The following is an 18,020-nucleotide window of genomic DNA, read 5'->3' as shown; positions in this document are numbered from 1 at the left end:
TCACTGCATTAGCTCTGAGACCCCCTGCGCCCTGAGACCAAGCACAATGTGGGCCGCGATGCTCATGGGGACTGGTCGGCTTTCATCAGCCAGACAGGAAAGTAGCTCAGGCTTACTTATTAGTTAGTTTTATCCTCTAGCACTGTTGCTAAATCTAGAAGCTCTCACCCTAGGGAGAAAAAAAAAAAAAAACCTTCTTAAGAGATTGTCATCCCAGAAGTCCAGAGAGCAGGGAGCCAGGCATGGAATTTTCTCACGGACAGACCTAAGCCCTGGACCACTTCTCCCTCCCACCAGCCCAGCACAATGTTAAGTCCCTTGTCCCTTCAATGAACCTCGGTTGCCTCGTTTGTAACATGGTCAGGGCAAAAGCCAAGTCTTTGATGAGACCTTTCCCAGTGCTCTTGTCCTTGATCCTGGTGTGGGGCTGGGTTTTTAAAATTTTTAAATTAACTTTTAATTTTAATTTTAACTTTTTTATTTTAATTATCTATTTCTATCAAAAATGAAGATCAGATTTTACAGAAAGGAGACAGAAAGAAGGATCTCCCAACTGCTGGACTGCCCAAGTAGCTGCAATGTCTGGAGCTGAGCTGATCTGCAGCCAGGAGCCAGGAGCCTCCTCCAAGCCTCCCACGTGAATGCAGAGTCTCATGGCTTTGGCCCATCCTCTACTGCTTTCCTAGGCCACAAGCAGAGACCCGGATGGGAAGTGGAGCAGCTGGGACACGAACTGGAGCCCACATGGGATCCCAGCACTTGCAAGGTGAGGATTTAGCCAATGAGCCATTGCACTGGGCCTGGGAGCTATTCTTAGGGCAGCTGTTGGGCAGGTTTCTGGGAAGGTTAAGAATCAGGTGCACTGGAAAGAAATCACAGATATGGCAGGAAAACAGCCTCCCTCTCTTGGCAGCATGGGGACCTGAATTTTCCTGGGTCCTCAGGGATGCTACACTTCCTTCCCCACACTTGCGTCTCTGCCCAATTCCCACGCCGTGCAGCAAAGCCCAGCAGAACAGAGCCTCTCCAGGAAGTTTGCCATGCAGTGGTCAACAGGGTGGGGCCAGAGGAAAAGAGTCAAGGAGGAGTCTGGAAGTGGCTCTGCCTGCAACCAGCTGCTGGTGTCTCTTTTGGAGCTGGCAGTTGGGGACACTGCAATCTGACTCTGACACCCAATATGCTGAAATGTACCCCCTTACACAATGGCATCAAGAAGTGGGGCTTTAGGAACCAGTTAAATCATGGGAACAGAGCCCTCCAGGATGGGACTAGACCCTTACAAATGGCTTGCGGGAGTGGGATTTCTCCCTCTGCTCCACCCTCATGGCTACAGAGAACAACCCCGCTGGACACCCAGTGCCAGACTTGCAGCCTCCAGATGCTGCACTCCACCCATCACTCCATCTGTGGGACTTCGTGTTCTTCATGTGAATGGAGAGTCGGGATGCCAGCTCTCACACTGTGCTTGGCATCTCACACTCTCTCCTCCTGCCTGGTGAAAGAATCGCTCCAAGGGCTAGCAATGTGGAGCAGCGGGTTAAGCCTGTGCCTGTGATGAGCACATCTCATAATGGAGCACTGGTCTGAGTCCCGGCTGCTCCACTTCCTATCTGGCTTCCTGCTAATGCACCTGGAAATGCAGCAAGGGATGCTCCAAATGACTGGGTCCCTGACACCCATGTGGGAAACCAGGATGGAATTCCTAGTTCCTAATTTCAGCTGGCCCAACCCTGACTCTTGCAACCATCTGAGGGGTGAGCCACTGGATGGGAAAATCTCTCTGTCTCTCTCTCTGTGTCTCTGTCTCTTTTTCTCATTTTGTGTGTGTGTGTGTGTGTGTGTGTGTGTGTGTGTGTGTTCTCAGGAAAATGCTCAATTGCTTAAGGGGCCACCTGTTCTAGAAAAGACATTTCATCTTTCTGCTAAAGCCTTGCCCTGGATTTCAAGGCTAGAATGCCTAACGTTTGGATCAAGGTGAGAGCTGAGTTATCTTCAGTCATTGCACCCCAGGTGTTGCATCTCCGTGCTGACCCTGTGTAGTCTCAGCCCACTAAGGACCATGTCATCCCCAGCACCTTGCCCACTGTCTCCAGAAGCTGTATCACCAGCAACAGGACAAAAGGGAGCCTGCCCTACTCCCCAAGTCTTTGTGTTCTGAAACAGTCCCCATATTGGCTTAGAGAACATTAAAAAGGAGTGTTTAAAATAAGTATTTGAATTGGACTTGGCACGGTAGCCTAATGGCTAAAATCCTTGCCTTGCATGCACCAGGATCCCATATGGACGCCGGTTCGTGTCCCGGCTGCCCTACTTCCCATCCAGCTCCCTGCATGTAGCTGAGAAAGCAGTAAGGGAAGGCCAAAACCTTGGGACCCTGCACCTGCGTGAGAGGTCTGGTGGAGGCTCCTGGCTTTAAATAAGCTCAGCTCTGGCCATTGCAGCCACTTGAGGAGTGAACCGGGAGATGGAGGATCTTTCCCTCTGTATCTCCTTCTCTCTGTTTATCTGCCTTTCCAATAAAAATAAATAAATCTTTTTTTAAAAAAAATAAAAATATATGAATCTTATTATATTTATTGGTGCACTTCAGCAGTTCTTCTGGTGAGAAATAACACACTCTGCCTTTAAGAGGCCCTGGGCTCTTTGCGGGTTTGATTAACTCAAGGGTCTCCCTCCCTTCCTCCTGTCCGCCTCCCCTTCCTTTCAATCTTCTGGTTTCTGATGGTAACCTTGAGGGACCACCATGGCTGCGACTGCTGGAGCCATGGACCATTAACAGGAGCTTGGAGCTGGGACAGCTTGAAAGCCTCCTGTGATGACATCAGCCTTGGGGGAAGCCAGCTAATTGTTATCTGAGGCAGAGGAGAGATTGCTTTCCTGCAGGAGCCTAGTGGGAGCAATGAGTTGAGTGCTTTGTACCTTTCAGTCCTTTGGAGACCAAGAGCTGTGACATCGTGGAGAACTTGGAGCAGGCAGCAGCAGGTACTGTGGCTCATACCCCTTTGCCCACCTCCTGAGCTCCGTTTAACTGATGGGGTCTTTCTGTGGGTCTCAGCTGGGCACCCTTCCTCCTTGCTTGGGTCAATGGTAGAGCTGATAACCCCCAGGGCAATCCTTGAGGTGACAAGCCACACCAAACACTCCTCTGCCATTCCACGTGTAAAGCACACATGTAGCTCCTGGGATGCATCCCACAGCCTTCTCAGGAGACCCAGGAGAAACAGGTGGCAGTTGCCCAGGTCGGCTCCCTGCACAAGGTAGCCCACTGTGCTTTCTCCACCTTCCCTTGCAGCCATCACTACTCCCTCCATCCCATACTCCTGCTCCCTGGGTCTCCAGTAGAAAAACCAGGCTCCCCTTTAAAAGGAAATCAGGCCAATCAGAGTTGCTAAATAGAGCCCTGGGCTGCTGAAACCGTGACTATCACTTTGTCTTGGAGAATTAGATCCCATCCTGGCCTCTTAAAGCTACAAGGATGTTGGGGCTGGCACTATGGCTCAACAGGCTAATCCTCCAACTGCCCATATTATAGGCACTGGCTTGTGTCCCAGCTATTCCACTACCCACCCAGCTCCTTTCTTATGGCCCGAGAAAGCAGCAGAAGATGGCTAAAGGCCTTGGGCCTCCCTAGCCACATAGGAGACTCAGAAGAAGCTCCTGGCTCCTGGCTCCTGGTTTTGGATTAGCTCAGCTCTAGCAACAATGGCCATTTGGGGAGTGAATCAGAGGATGGAAGATCCTCCCTGTGTCTCTCCTTTTCTCTGTGAATCTGCCTTTTGAACAAAACAAACAAACAAATAAATCTTTAAAGCTGCAGAAATGTGAACAAATTTCCTCTGAGCAGGTGTCAGTTAGAAAACATGACAACCCAACCAGCTAAGCAAGTCATTCTACTCTGTGGGATCCGCAGGATGTCCCCTGTGTAGAAGACAATATCCTTTAGCTAAAAGGGACAGATGTGAGATTTGAGTCCAGCCACACAGGGCACCCAGGCCAGTCCTGCAGTGTAACTGATCAAGGGATCATTTGCTGGAGGAGGGACAGTTTATCTTCTTGGGAAAATTTGACTCCTGGTGATGCTTACTGGTAACATTGACAGTGAACAAACACAGCCTTGGTCATTCCACTATTTATGTCCCCACCCCCCCACCAGACCCCCGCCTGCACAAAACCTCACATCCCACCTGCACCCCAGCTACACTGTCTCAAGCTACCCTGGGGCCACCACCTTTGGCTCTAGCTCAGCCTGGAGACTACCCTGGCACCGACACCCTCATTCCTCCCTGCTGGGTGCACTCAGTTACACTACAGCACCCAAGTCAGGGCTAATCAATGCAGAAGTACAGTGGGGCTAAGGGGGAACTGGCCCTGGAACTGAGCTTGCACTACTTTTCATTCCTGTAGTGGCAGTTAGGGGCAGGGGGCTGGGAGGGTACAATATGCAAACAAGCTTGGGTAACCTGAGCGGGGACAAGAAGGGTTGCAAGATAGAATCCACACGTGGGAAGACATCATCCCTGTTCATGCATCAGCCTCCTTCTTTAGGGCCATTCCTGTGCACCCTAGTACTTTCCATTGCCCTAAAAGTTTTTTTTTTTCCAAGTCTTTCTTAAGGGATCAGGGACAATGCACAAATGTATGATGACCAAGTTCTTTCCACAGAGGGTCTGTTATTCTGACTCTCACTCCTGGAGTCTAACCCATCCTGAACTTGGGTTAATGGTGAAAATTCCTAACACACACACACAGCTCTCCCCCTACTGCCCCCATTAGTTTAGGTCTGTCCCCATACCATCCATCCCGTGACCCTTGCCAGGAATGTCCAGGTTTGTGGGCACATGCGAGTTTATTTCAAGAAAGGCATGTTCAAACTAGCAATTAGCAATCACAAAGAGAAGAAGTCAAGATTCTGAGCCCTTCTCACTTCCCTTGGAGCTCTTTCTAAGCTCCAGGCTGTGGAACCCTTCAGCCCCATGGGCCCATGCCAAGCACCGCCAAGTCTGCATCTGCCATCTATCTCCAGGAGGGAAGAGGAAAGCAATGCAGGAAGGACTGCTTCTTCCTCAAACCTGGGATGAGAGACCCTCCCCTGCCCTGGGATGCGTGAGCCCTTGGAGCTGCACAGCCACTCCTGGCCCCTCAGAGGCGGGGGGAGAAGCCGGCCACCACAATGCTCTCCCCAGTGATGTAGCTGGCATCTGGGGAACACAGAAATGACACGAGCCCTGCGCAGTCCTCTGGTTGCCCAATCCTGGAAGAAAGGAGAGGATGGAAGGGCCCACATAGCACAGCACTTCTGCTGCTTTGTGCTTACAGGTCATAGTGGGGAATGGGCTTTTGATGGGGGAGGACGACAAGGTAGGCTCAGTGGGATGACCTGCATTCCAGCTGTGGATTCCAGACTTCCAGCAAAATAACTTGCTTAGGCACAGGCAGGGACTGCCCCTGAGGTAGACTCAGCTGCTCCCCCAGTCCCCACCCCCCAGGCCAGACCCAGACCCCCAGTTCCTAACCCTACTTGCCTTTGTACCCGCTGGCTTTCCTTGAGCTGGTTCCAAAAAGCCTCATTTCTATGAACCTGGGTCAAAGGAAGAATCAGAGCTACTGAAACAAGGAGGTGGTCAGGGTCCCAGGGTGGACGCTGAGCAGGGCACCCAAGACAGGTTCACCCTTCTCAGGAGAGGCAGCTTCCTGGGGTCAGTAGGACTGAACCATGGCCGGCGCAGAAGACAGGGAAAAACCCCAGCCAAAAGGAGACTGGCCTGAGGTCTCAACCACCCACTTTATGCCTTAGCCATGAGTCAGGCTGGAAAATGAACTACCTCTACCCAAATCCTCACCACTTCACTGAAGGCAGTCTCAATCACCCCAGGAATGAGGCAGTTCACCCGGATGCCCCTGGGGGCCAGCTCCAGTGCCAATGTCCTGGTGAGGCCCAGCAGGGCGGTCTTGCTAATGTTGTAGGCACCCAGCTCCTGGAAAGAAAAGTGAGAGTGGCTCAGACATAGGGACATAGAGGACAGCAGCAGGTGATGGCTCCCCAGCCTGGTGTTCAGACACACCCTCCCAGGCCTCATCTGAACACAGAAGTTGGACGCCAGGGACCCAGCAGCCATGTGGACACAGGCTCAGCCCAGCCCAACAGGGCCTGTTCTGTGGGCCACTGGGAAATGAGCAATTGGAACTTACCAACGACCCACAGGGGCAGATACAGCCAACACTCACCACGTGGGGCATGTAAGCTGAAATGGAAGACACCAGGATGACTGCCCCGTTCCTGAGGGAGACAGACACAGAAGGAGATGGAACCATCTGCTTGCTGTGGCTGCAGGCAGAGTAGTCTTACTGCGACAGCACGGGCCTGGTGCTGTCCCCACCCAGTCACCTCAGCTCACCATAGCAGTTCAGGCCCTGGTGCTATGCCCACATCACGGCTGAGAACTGAGGTACCCAGGCCTGAGTAACAGCCAAAAGGTAGCTAGACTGGGCCTCCTGCCACAGTCCACACTCAGAACCTCAAACTCACCTAGTTCTTTTTGGGGAGGAGGTGAGCAGAAAGCCTTGGGAGGGTGGGCTTGGGGAAGAAGCCCAGAGAACCAAGGGTGTGTGAGGTGGAATACATGTCAGTGGGTCAGGAATCAGATGGGGCAGGCAGAAGCAAGAAATGGTCAGGAACTTCTGCCCAAGACAGCCAACCAGTTCCTAAAGGCTCTGTGTATCAGGGATAGGTCAAATGTGTGTGTAAGTGTATGTGTGTGCATGTGTATGAGGGGGAGGAGACCAGATTTGTGTATGTGAGGGACCACAATCGGATTTGTGAGTGTGAATACAGTCAGATGCATATGAGTACAGCTGGGCATGTGTGAATACAGTCAGATTTGTTCATGTGATCACACTTGAGTACGTGTGTGTAGTCAATTTGTGTGTGTTCAGTCATGTGTGTATGAATACAGTCGGGTATGTGTGAGCACAGTTGGATTTGTATGTGAGTAGTTGGGTATATACGTGTGAATACAGTAGGTTTTGGTTATGTGCAGGTCACAATTGGATTTGTCTGAGTGAGTACAGCCTGAGTACAGTCAGGTGTATGAGTACAGCCAGGTGTGTGCGTGAGTGCAGTAGGATTTGTGTGTGTGGAGGGCACAGTCAGATCTACAGGGTCACTGGAGAATGCAAGATGGGGAATGAAGGGCCCAGGTGGAGTTTCTCCCTGTACGGAGAAACAGAGCGAATTCCCCCAGGAGGCTATAAATTGGTAGGGAGGGATTATTGATTGTGAGAAGGCCAGAGGGGAGATGAGGCTGTGGAGCCAAAGCACAGCTTCGTTCCCAATCTGGCAATGCCAAGGCCAAGGAGAATGTGTCTGGACCCCTAGAACATTGCCCTCTGCCTGCAACCCCTGGAACTGGAAACAGCAACCACACAAAATGCCAGGCAAGGCAGAGGGAGCCAGGGGAATACAGGAACCCCGGCGAGACCTCTATGTCCCGTGAGTGTGTCCTTCACACATCCCTGCGCTTCAGTCTCCCACTCCCCCTGCCCACCACCTGCAGCCGTACCCCCTCTTCTCCATGTGGGGCAGCAGCTGGCTCAGGAGCAGAGCTGGGGACTTTACGTTCACACTCAGGATCTGAAATCAGAGGAGAGGAGAGCAAGGAAACTCAGCCAGCCCCAGACTTGCCTGCGGGAGACCCTTGGCCCTACTTTGGTCCTACTTTGGTCCTACCCTTGGCCCTACCCTTGGTCCTACTTTGCCCAAGAGATCAAATGTGCATACGTGAGAGGCGAATCTCCCTTCAGACTGAGGCCATGGGTGTTTGCAGCTTGCTGGTGGCTGCACAGAAAGGCAAGCTGGACAGCAGGCCTGGAAACAGCACTGTAGACACACACATTGCCAAATGAGGGGGAATGAGGCAGAAGGCCAAGCCCTTTGAAGAAACCAGACTGCATCTGATGGTGCAAACAGAAGCCACTGAGATGGTACTAAAGACAGACCAGATGAAACAGAAGCAGGTGCTGGGAGCCAGGGAGGATTCTGGAAAAAACATCTCTTCTCTCTGCGCTTTGTTTATGTCCTTGCCTTGTTCCAATAGCACTCAAAGCAACAGTCCATCACAACCTGATGGGCAGCATGTGAGGCCCAGGCACCCAATTCCCAGCTCAAGGTCAGGACTGGACATTATTGTATTATCGGCTGACTTGGCTCTGAGCTGTCTGTCCTGCAGCCAGCACCAAGCCAGAGACACAGCAGAGGGTGCCCTGGGGACTTCGGGCTGTGCTGGTCACACCCAGGATAAAGGCCTGCATGTGGGCTCAGCCACACAGATCTGGACCCTGTCCGCAAGTTCTGCCCAGTCAGGCAGGGAGCAAGAGAGAAGCAAGTGAGGAAGATCAAAGGAAGAGGCAGAGCGTGAGCCTGAAGCCAGGTCATGTGCCAGCTGGAACAAGGTGGTACCAAAAAGCCTCTTGTTGGGTGCTGATGTGAATGGGATCAGCTGTGTCCCACCTCTCTCTTGGGAAAAAAGCTGCACATCCCTGCCGACCTACTGCTGTTTTTCCCATTGCTTCATCCCACACTCACTTCCTCCCTTGGATGTGGGCATTGGAAATGCTTTGACAGATGGTTACGTTGGCCCACTCAGTAACAGGTTATCGGTAATGGGGGCCCCTGCAACTGCAAGAAACAGGGGGTGCCACTATGAGGACTCCAACAAGGAGGAAAAGAGGGCTAGACTAAGGGCTTCCTGTCAAAACAGAACCCCAGCACCCCTCAAGCTATCCACCTGCAGCTCCAACTGTATTAGGCAGAGGCAAGGCCTCCCTAGGCTCAGGAGCCAAATGTGAATCAAGGAAGGATTCTCTCTCTTGCAGAAGAAAGGGTGGGAGGCATGAAGTCCGGAGCAGAGCTCCAGGGGCTGAAGAAGGGTGCACACAGCAGGTCTCTGGGTCGGGACGGGGCAGAGCAGACATGGGCAGGTCCTAGAGGCTTCCCAGTCAGGGGCCCTGGCTCCATCCAAGACTCCTGTCCCTCAACTTAAGAGTTGCTCGTTGCCCTTGGAGAACAGAAGATACCTCTGGCTTCAAGAGGAAGATTTCTCTCCTGGTAGAGCAAGAGTCGCAGTGCCAAGAGCGAGACTCTACCAAAGCAAGGATGAGTAAGGGTCAATTCCTAGCCCCCTCCTCACAGATGATCCTCCGGAGGTGTCAGCTAAGGAGCCTGGGAGGCTGCTCCACAGAGGCTGCAGGAGCTCAGATTTCAAGTCAACTGTGGAGATGGAACCAACAGCAGAGAGAAAGGCGGGGCCAGCTGGGGGACGGTAGCACTGGCTATGGTAAAGAGGACATGGGTCAGGGCTGGCAAACAGTTGCTCTGGGGAGTGGGAAAGAGAGTCTTCAAAGGACAGAAAGCAGAAAAATCAATCTCCATCCTCTTCGCTGTCCTTGGGACACTGGAGAGAATGCACAAAGGCTGGGGAACATTACTTCAGAGCATTGTACAAGGCCACCGTTAGACCCTGTGGACAAGGTGGCAGAATGGGAACAGGAGTGGCAGTGGGCTGGGATGTCTGGGCCCAAGGCTGGCCAAGAGATGGACTGCGTCCTACCAGCAGCAGGTCCATCCGAGGGACAGTGGAGAGCCTAATCAAGGCAAGCCACAGAGTCCCTGCAACAGGTGCCAGTCACCATAGAAACTAGTAAATATGGTCAGTAAATGACCCCACAAGAGGCTGGGAGGAGTGCTCATCCTGGCCCTTACAGAGAGGTCCCTTGGGCACATATAGGGAGCAGGGGCTAAAGCTGCTCCTGGGATTGGGAGGGGCCATTACAAGATGGAGGCTGGCCCAGGGCCAGGAGGTGGAGTTGGTCTCGCCTACAGGTAAACAGGAAGTCACAGGGATAGGCTAATGTCCTCGCTGCGATTATGTCATTGCTACTGGTCTATCACGTAGTGCCAAGTGGACCCACGGGGAGAAGTGATTGGTGGAGAACGATATAAAAGTAGCCGGTAAAAGCTAGGCGAGGACAGCGACAAGGACTACGAGAAAGACTGAGAGAAAAGATGAAGGAGAAAGACTGGGACAATGACGATGAGAAAGACGGAGAGATTATGACGGAGAAAGACGGGACGAGGAGAAGAAGGACGGGTGGGAAGAAGGGTGGCGGAGAGAGGGCTGGAAAAGCAACAGAGAGGGATACAAAAGTGGTACAGAAGCAGTAATGGGACAAGAATGGACAAAAGCAGCATAAAGCACGGGAAGAAGAATGGGAAGAAGGGTGGCGGAGAGAGGGCTGGAGAAATGGGGAGGAAAGCTAAGGCCAATGGGGAAAGGGGTAGCAGAGAAAAGGGTTTAAACGCAGCTGCTTTTGGCAGTAAAGGGTCCAGTTGTGGTTCCAGCTTTTCCCAGACCTCGTCAGTTTAGTGTCATTTTAGAGTATGCCTCGTCATTTTAGTGTCGCTGCTGGGCGGCAGCAACTGGTGGCCCGTACGGGGAATTTTTCAGGCCAAAGACAGACAAGAGGGAGCACAACAGGCACACTCAGGGGCCATTCCCAGGGCCTGCACAGTGCTTGATACAGTGCCTGGCACACAGCACAACCTTAGTGAGTATCCACTGAGTGGACAGATGCAAATGAAGAAGGAAGAGGAAAAAGAAAGCAGATTGCATATAGGAGCCAGAACTACAAGCCAAGCAACCAGAAAGCAGCTTCAGAGCATGGTCAGGGGGACAGACACATCCGGGGCCTGCTTTAACAGTAATCTTGGGAGGGAAGGGGAAGGTGGAAATGGGAGGAAAGGAGAAGTGAGGTAAGGAAAAGAGAACGAAGGGGAGGGGGGGAGGAGAGAGAAAAAGGAAGGGGAGAGGCCAGAGCACCAAGCTGGCCACATAGTCCCACCAGTGCCCAGGGACTTCTTACCTTGTCCCACACCTGCTCGCTGGCCCCCAGGGTGCTCCCCACCAGAGGGTTGACGGCAGCATTGCACACCAGAAAGTCGACGCTCCCACAGTGCTCCAGGGCCTGAGTGAGAGAGGCTTGGATGAGCATGGAGATGGAGTGAGGAGGCCCTGCCCTCTCAGGACAGCCCAGGGCTGTGGGGCACAGAGCCAGAGCACGCTAATCAGACACGGCCACCACCACCACCCCCCCCCCCGCCTCCACCAACAAGGAGAGTTTACAGGGATCCTAGATGGGCCAGGGCAGGCTTGAGCACCCCAGTGAGGAAGTACTTCTCCAGGAATCGAGATATCCTTGGTAATGGGGAGAGGGGAAGACCTTCCCCCATCCCTCCTCAACTATGGCTTTCACAGATTGGGGGTAGGGAATCCAAGTCTCAGGAAATGCTGTATAGCCCTCATCCGTCCCATCACTGGCCCCTCACCGTGGCCACCAGCCGCTCCCGGTCCTCTGCCTTCCCCACGTGGCACACAGTGCCCGTCACGCTAAGCCCCTCCTCACGCAACATAGTCACAGCCTGGTCCACGTTCTGCTGCTTCCGGCTGCTAATGACCACGTGGGCTCCATCCTGGGCCAGACGCCGGGCAATGGCCAAGCCGATTCTGTGGGCAGAGACGGGAGGATCGGGTCAGCCTCAGTCCCTTGCAGCTGTAGGTCCACAAAGCAGGCTGTGTCCTGCCCAAAAAGCAATCCTAAAGGTCTTCCTGAGAAGCCAATGTCCCTGTGAGGGATCACGACCCTCTGGGGCAAGCAGGATACTTACCCAGCAGTGGACCCCGTGACCACAGCCACATGGTTGGCCAGGCTGCACTTGGGGGCTCTCTCACTGCTGCGCATCCTCACGGAGAGCCCAGCCCAGGAAGGACACAGACTGCAGGTGACCCGGGCCATTGCCCACAGCATGATGGCTAGGCCTCAGATGCTCCCTTCTGAGTCAGCCCTGGCGACAGAAACTTATTTTTATTTATCTGACAAGCAAAGTAACAGAGAAAGAGAGAGAAACATAGGCAAAGAGATTGTTCCTCCACTGATTCACTCTCCAAATGGAAACAATGGCTGGAGCTGGGCCACACCAAATCCAGGAACTGGGAGCTTCCTCCAGTTCTCCCACATGGGTACAGGGGCCGCCCAAGCACCTGAGCCATCCTCTAATGCTTTCCTGGGTGCAATAGCAGGGAACAGGTTAGGAAATGGTGCAGCTGCCATATGGGATGCCAGTGCAGCAGGTGTTGGCTTTATCAGCTGCATTAACCACACTGGCCAGTACCCATGTGTGTGTGTGTGTGTGTTTATGTATACTTTCCCCTTCATATGTGCTGCATTTCACAATTTTTTAAAAAAAGCTTAAGTAAAAAGCATAAAGTTCAAGCATGTCAAAATTAGTTCAAAAATTCATTTTCCCAGTTCCTTCTCAGAAGCGAAGTTGCCAGTGTCTCAAATACTTTCTCAGAGAAGTTCTATGCAAAGGGCTTAGTTTTAAACAGTAGGTTTTCCTATCATAAATCTTCAATTCACAAAAGGCTCCCTGGGAATTTTCAAACCAGGAAACAGAGAAGCAGAAATGAGGAGGCCCTAACATCAACATGAGCTCCTTGGGCCAGCATTGTGATGTAGAGGGTTAAACTGCCATTTGTGCCTCCAACAATCCCCACCTGACTACTGGTCCAAGTCCTGACTGCTCCGCTTCTCATCCAGCCTTCTGCTAATGAGCCTGGTGAGGCAGTGGAAGATGCATAGGTGCTTGGGCCCCTGTCCTTCACCTGGGAGACCCATACAGAATTCCTGGCACCTGGCCTAGGCTTGTTGCAGTCAACTGGGGGGTGAACCAGTGGATGGAAGACTCTCTCTCTTCTCTCTCTTCCTTTAAGGTAAGACTGGGGCAGGGTATTGAGAGTTTTTGAAACAGGCTCCACTCCCTATCTGCCTCCAACACCTACCCAGAGTTCTCAGGAAGCCCAGGAAGGCCTGGATGCAAGCCCAGGCTGGTGGGCAAAGGCACCATCTGGCAAGTGCCAAATGTGACGTGAAGGTGGGCTGTCACGCATCCAGACAGACGCTGTAGTCTGGGGGACCACACACGCAGGTGTGGACCCCACACTTACAACACCCCTGGGAAGGGACGGCGCAGGTCCCAGTGGGCGTGCCTACAGGTGGGAAGGCATGGTGACCACCAGGCATGGGATTCTGAGGCAGGAGACGACTCCACTGCGAACTGAAGAAATGCCAGTGATGCTCTCCTGGGGGGCGCTCTTTTGCCCCAGCCCTGATTTCCCTGCTCCCCATCAGTGTCCCTCCTGGGGCTGTCAGCTCCCTGCTGCTGGACTCTACGGAGCTGTGGGGCAGGTGAGGAGGGAGTGGTAGGAGCAAGGGGTCAGCGAGGACACTCGGGGAGCTGAGCTGTGCTTTCCACGAGTGACAGCGTGGGAGTGAGGTAGAGAGGAAGGCTCGGCAGCTCGGGGGCGAGAAGCCACTTTGGGGAGACTTGGGCGCGTCGGCAGACTCGCACCAATTCCAGACTCGCTCCCTCTGGCCACGCCATCACCCAGGATTGCCGGTTACTAGGCAACCCTGCCTTCCTTCCTGCATCTCCCCTGGTTCCTTAGCAACAACCCTTACATAACCCAAGTCCCTCGAATGAGGAGGGGTCGCGCATTCAGAAACGACAAGCGAATGGACGGCGCTCAGCGATGAGACAGTGTCCGACTTCGGGGTCACCGTGGAGGCTACCGAACACTTTCCACCTGGGCCGCGGCAGCCTTCACTTCCAATGTGGGTCTTCGCTGATATTGTTTCCACAGCAGCCTTTGCAGGTGCTGGGCCTCCTCCCAGCCTCCCACCCTTCCAGCTCTCTCTCTCTCTCTCTCTCTCTCTCTCTCTCCAAGGTCAAACCCACAGCCTCCTCTTTCCAAGGTGTGAGGGGTGGATGTCTGGCTCCTGATTGGTCCACTTTCCCAAACAGGACACCAGACTCTAACCAGAGTTACGCCCCCTACCACCACCACCACCAGCCCCGGGGTGGGGACGAACAGCTCTTCCGCCAAGCCCGGGGACACAGTAACCCTCTCAGGAGGCTCAGGAGCCTCGGGTCTCCTTAGCGCCCAGGGCAACCGCTGAGAAAGAGGAATCTCCTTTTGTCAGGGCAGAACGCCCCCTGCCGGAAGGCCTGAGCAACAGCGCCTCTCTGAGAAGCTTGCGGGTTTCGCGCATCAAACGCCAGCGCTGAGGCCGCCCACCGCCTGACCCTGCCTGCAGGTGGCCTTCAGGAAAGCAGCTCTGGGAAGTGTGTGGCAGGTCAGACCTCATCTTCCCCCCTTTGCTCCCCCTCTCTCCATGCAAAGCCCCTTCTCGTCTCCTGAGAAAGCAAACAGCCACCAGGGTTCAAGGTCATTCTTCCTTCACTCACTTGCACTTCCTCCAGGGCGATGTACCGCCCAGCGGCCAGCACGGGTGAGCGGGGAGGAACCCCAGGCGCTGAGTTCAAGCGTGGCCCCTGGGTCTGGTACTCCCCAATCTGGTGTGGTTCCCATGCTGGTCAATTCAGTCCCCTATCCATGACATACACACACTCACACACCCAGCCACCCTTCTTGGAGGTGGAAGGGCTCAACACTGGGTACAAAGAAAAGAAAGGTCAAGGAGTAAAAAAGAAAATAAACAAAGATGAAAGAGTAGGGGGTGATAGAGAAGGAGAAACAGAGACCATGGAGATGTGCCAGCTGCCCTGATATCACAGGCCTGCTGTCCTTTCTGGCTGCCAGCTACAGCTTATGTGGTCCTAAGGGCTCAGAGCTCTCCAGGGACTCTGATGCAAGAATCAGAGCAGACATGAAGCAGGAGAAAAGAAATATGACTCCAGAAAGGGATGAAAACGAAGAGTAGGAGTAGGGGGCAGGGTGGCAGCCGGGCCTTGGGTCACGCTACCCTTGCCATGAGATTCCCAGGGAATCCAGCAGGTGCCCACTTACCTGGCTGCAGGTCAGCAGTGCTTCCTCTGTGGGAGTCTGCAGAAGAGTGCAGGGAGGGAGGAGGCTGCAGGCCTCGTGTAGGGCACCTGCTGATGCTATCTGGAAAATTCGAAATTCTCAGAAGGCACAGAGCTGAGACAGGTGGGGAAGGGCTTGCGGGGAGGAGGCAGGGAGGGCAGTGAGACAAGCTCTCACCCGCAGCTGGGGAGGAAGTCCAGAGAGGGAGAAGGTCCAGGCCTTGGGTGTGAATCACATGCTTGCAGAGGCTGTAGGCACCCCTCCTCAAGGACCCTGGTCTGCAAAGATGCTGTCACCCAGAGCAGCAGACAGAGCCCCTGGGAGCCTTGGGGAGGACAGGCAGCTTCAGGCTCAGCCAGCTGGGGTATGGGGAGTGGGGGGCAGGGGAGATGACAGAGCCAGACATGAGGCCACAAGGACGCTTCTCCTCACCCCTCACCCAAAAGAGACCACCTGCCTAAGTCAGGCTGCCAGCACCCTCCAGGACTAACGATTGGAAGACTGAGGTGTTTGTATACCTGCCAGGCTCTCACCAAGTCCAGGTGGTTCAGGAGCGCCTTCTTCATGCTAGACACCAAACCAAGAACAACCAACACCAAAGTAAGGAACGCGGAAGCCACATAGAAATACATTTTAAAAATGCTTTCAGGCCCAGCGCAATAACCCAGCAGCTAAAGTCCTTGCCTTGCATACACTGGGATCCCAAATGGACACTAGTTCATGTCCCAGCGGCTCCACTTCTCATCCAGCTCCCTGCTTGTGGCCTGGGAAGGCAGTCAAGGGTGGCCCAAAGCTTTGGGACCCTGCACCCGTGTGGGAAGAAGCTCCTGGCTCCTGGTTTCAGATCAACTCAGCTCTGGCCATTGTGGCCACTTGGGGAGTAAATCAGCGGACAGAAGATCTTCCTCTGTCCTCCTCTCTGTAAGTCTGACTTTCCAATAAAATAAATAAATCTTTTTTAAAAAATGCTTTCAGGGGCTTGGCAGTGTGGCCTAGTGGCTAAGGTCCTCGCCTTGATCCCATATGGCTGCTGGTTCTAATCCCGGCAGCTCCACTTCCTCTCTATCTCTCCTCCTTTCAGTATATCTGACTTTGTAATAAAAATAAAATAAATCTTAAAAAAAAAAATGCTTTCAGGACTGGCATGGTGACATATCAGGCCAATCCTTCCCTCCTACGGTACCAGCATCCCATACTGGCACTGGTTCATGTCCCGGCTATTCCATTTCCAGTCCAGCTACCTGCTTATACCTGGGAAAGCAGCAGAGGATGGTCCCAAATCCTTGGGACCCTGTTTCTATGTGGAAGACCCAAAAGAAGCTCCTGGCTTTTGTTCGCCCAGCCCCCACCATTATAGCCATTTGGGGAGTGAACCAATGGATAGAAGATCTCTTTCTCTCTCTCTCCTCTCTGTGTGACTCTGCCTTTCAAATAAAAATAACTAAATAACAAAATGAATAATAACACTGCTTCCAGCCTAGTAAGGGGCATCAAATAAGTGCAACACAGAGTGATAGGTGTCAGAATGGAAATAGGTCCAAAGCTCAGGAGGCCCCCAGGCAAGCTGGGGAAAGCCAAGTGCAGAGGTCTAGACATGACAGGCAATGCCCCTGGGGCTCAGGACACAGACACCAGAATTGCTGGTCACAGAATGAAACAACCTGCTAAAGGGGATGACAGCTCCCAGGATGGGAACGAACAGGAGAGACACAAAACAGACCCAGGGTCACCGGCCTGTCACATGGCCCCTGCCCCCACTGCGGGCATGCACACAGCCAGCAAGCCACCTGTCACTTCAGACCGGATGGCAGAAGGAATGATCTGCCTGTCACTTCCGAGAGGAGGATACCAAAACTCAGCTGTTATATCTCAAGCCTTTCTCTGATGGGTCACCCCGTAGCACTCCTACAGCAAGGAGCTGAAGCTTACAACCTCGAGCTGTGAGATTCCGAGGCCTGCCCACCACAGGTGAGTGAGCCAGCCCAGCCCCTGTGACTGCCCCCAAGTGATCCTGCTCAGGGCCACCCACCTCCACTGCCCTGAGTTCTGACTCTCAGAAATGGTGATAAAACACATTTCCAAACTGCTAGGTTTTAGGGTGACGTGTGAAGCAATCGCAATAGATAGCTAATACAGGAACTTGGGAGGCAAGGACCCACTGATGCAGGAACCTTGAAGGTATAGAGTAGAAAATCCTCACATGTAGGTAAATTAAATAAAGCGACTACAATGAAAACTGGTATTGTCTGTTGTTACATGAACAAACAAAGGAGAGGAACAGAAGGAAAAGCCCAGAAATAGACACAAGCACACATGGGAATTTAATATGTGATAAAGGTACTGTTGGAACCAGTGAGAATCAAAATTGATTTTGTGATCAATAGGAGATGTTGACACACCTGAGTAGCTTTCCAGGAGGAAAGAAACAAAATTAGATCCGTGCCTTCTACACTATCTTCATCCATCTTCTGAAGTTATAACACAACACCTAAAACCAGGCAGTTTGTAAAGAGCAGAGGCTTACGACTCTGTGTCATTTAAGGCTCAGGTCAAAAACAGACTAAATGGAAGCCCACAGTGTCAAGGGCATCTAGTGTCGCACATCAGGCCAGTGGCCACTTGGGACAGCCACATCCCATTTCCCTGCCATTGGCTACTGCTTCCTGCTGATGCACCTGAGGGGCTTGGCCCCCTGCCGTCTGCGTCACAGCCGTCTGACTGTGTGAGAGTACATGTGATAAAATCACCAAAGCCAGCACATCTTGACCTGTGCCCCATCACACAGCAAGGCAGGGCGGTGCTTGGCTCTGAGTTATGGAGGCTGAACACCCTGAAGACCATGGTGCCACCATCAGGCAGAGGCCTTCACTACATCATCATAGAGCAGCAGGCAGCAAGCACTGAAACCGAGCAAGTGGGCTAGCCTGGGTGTCTCTTCCTCCTCTTAAAAATCCACTAATGGGGTCCAGTGTGGCCTAGCAGCTAAAGTCCTCGCCTTGAACACACCCTGGGATCCCATATGGGCACCGGTTCTAATCCCAGCAGCTCCACTTCCCATCCAGCTCCCTGCTTGTGGCCTGG

At 53.1% G+C, this 18,020-nt stretch overlaps 1 protein-coding gene across 2 annotated transcripts in view; it reads right to left on the bottom strand.

Annotated features, from left to right (window-relative positions):
* The window catches only part of LOC101522868 (dehydrogenase/reductase SDR family member 4), a 297,343-nt gene that overhangs the window by 265,498 nt on the left and 13,825 nt on the right, over positions 1–18,020 (bottom strand). Inside the window, exons 1-2 of one of the 2 annotated variants that reach the window (XM_058666235.1) lie at positions 11,720–11,896; positions 11,381–11,558 (exon numbers count right to left, since the gene is read on the bottom strand). In XM_058666235.1, the coding sequence (XP_058522218.1) occupies positions 11,381–11,558; positions 11,720–11,859 (318 nt within the window). In that variant the 5' untranslated portion in view covers positions 11,860–11,896. Of the gene's footprint in view, positions 1–11,380; positions 11,559–11,719; positions 11,897–18,020 lie in introns of those variants that run through there. The other variant, XM_058666236.1, reaches the window with a different exon arrangement.

This window comes from Ochotona princeps, chromosome 6, assembly GCF_030435755.1.
Source record: "Ochotona princeps isolate mOchPri1 chromosome 6, mOchPri1.hap1, whole genome shotgun sequence".
Lineage (NCBI taxonomy): Eukaryota > Metazoa > Chordata > Mammalia > Lagomorpha > Ochotonidae > Ochotona > Ochotona princeps.
This window is presented reverse-complemented; position numbering and strand designations above follow the sequence as displayed.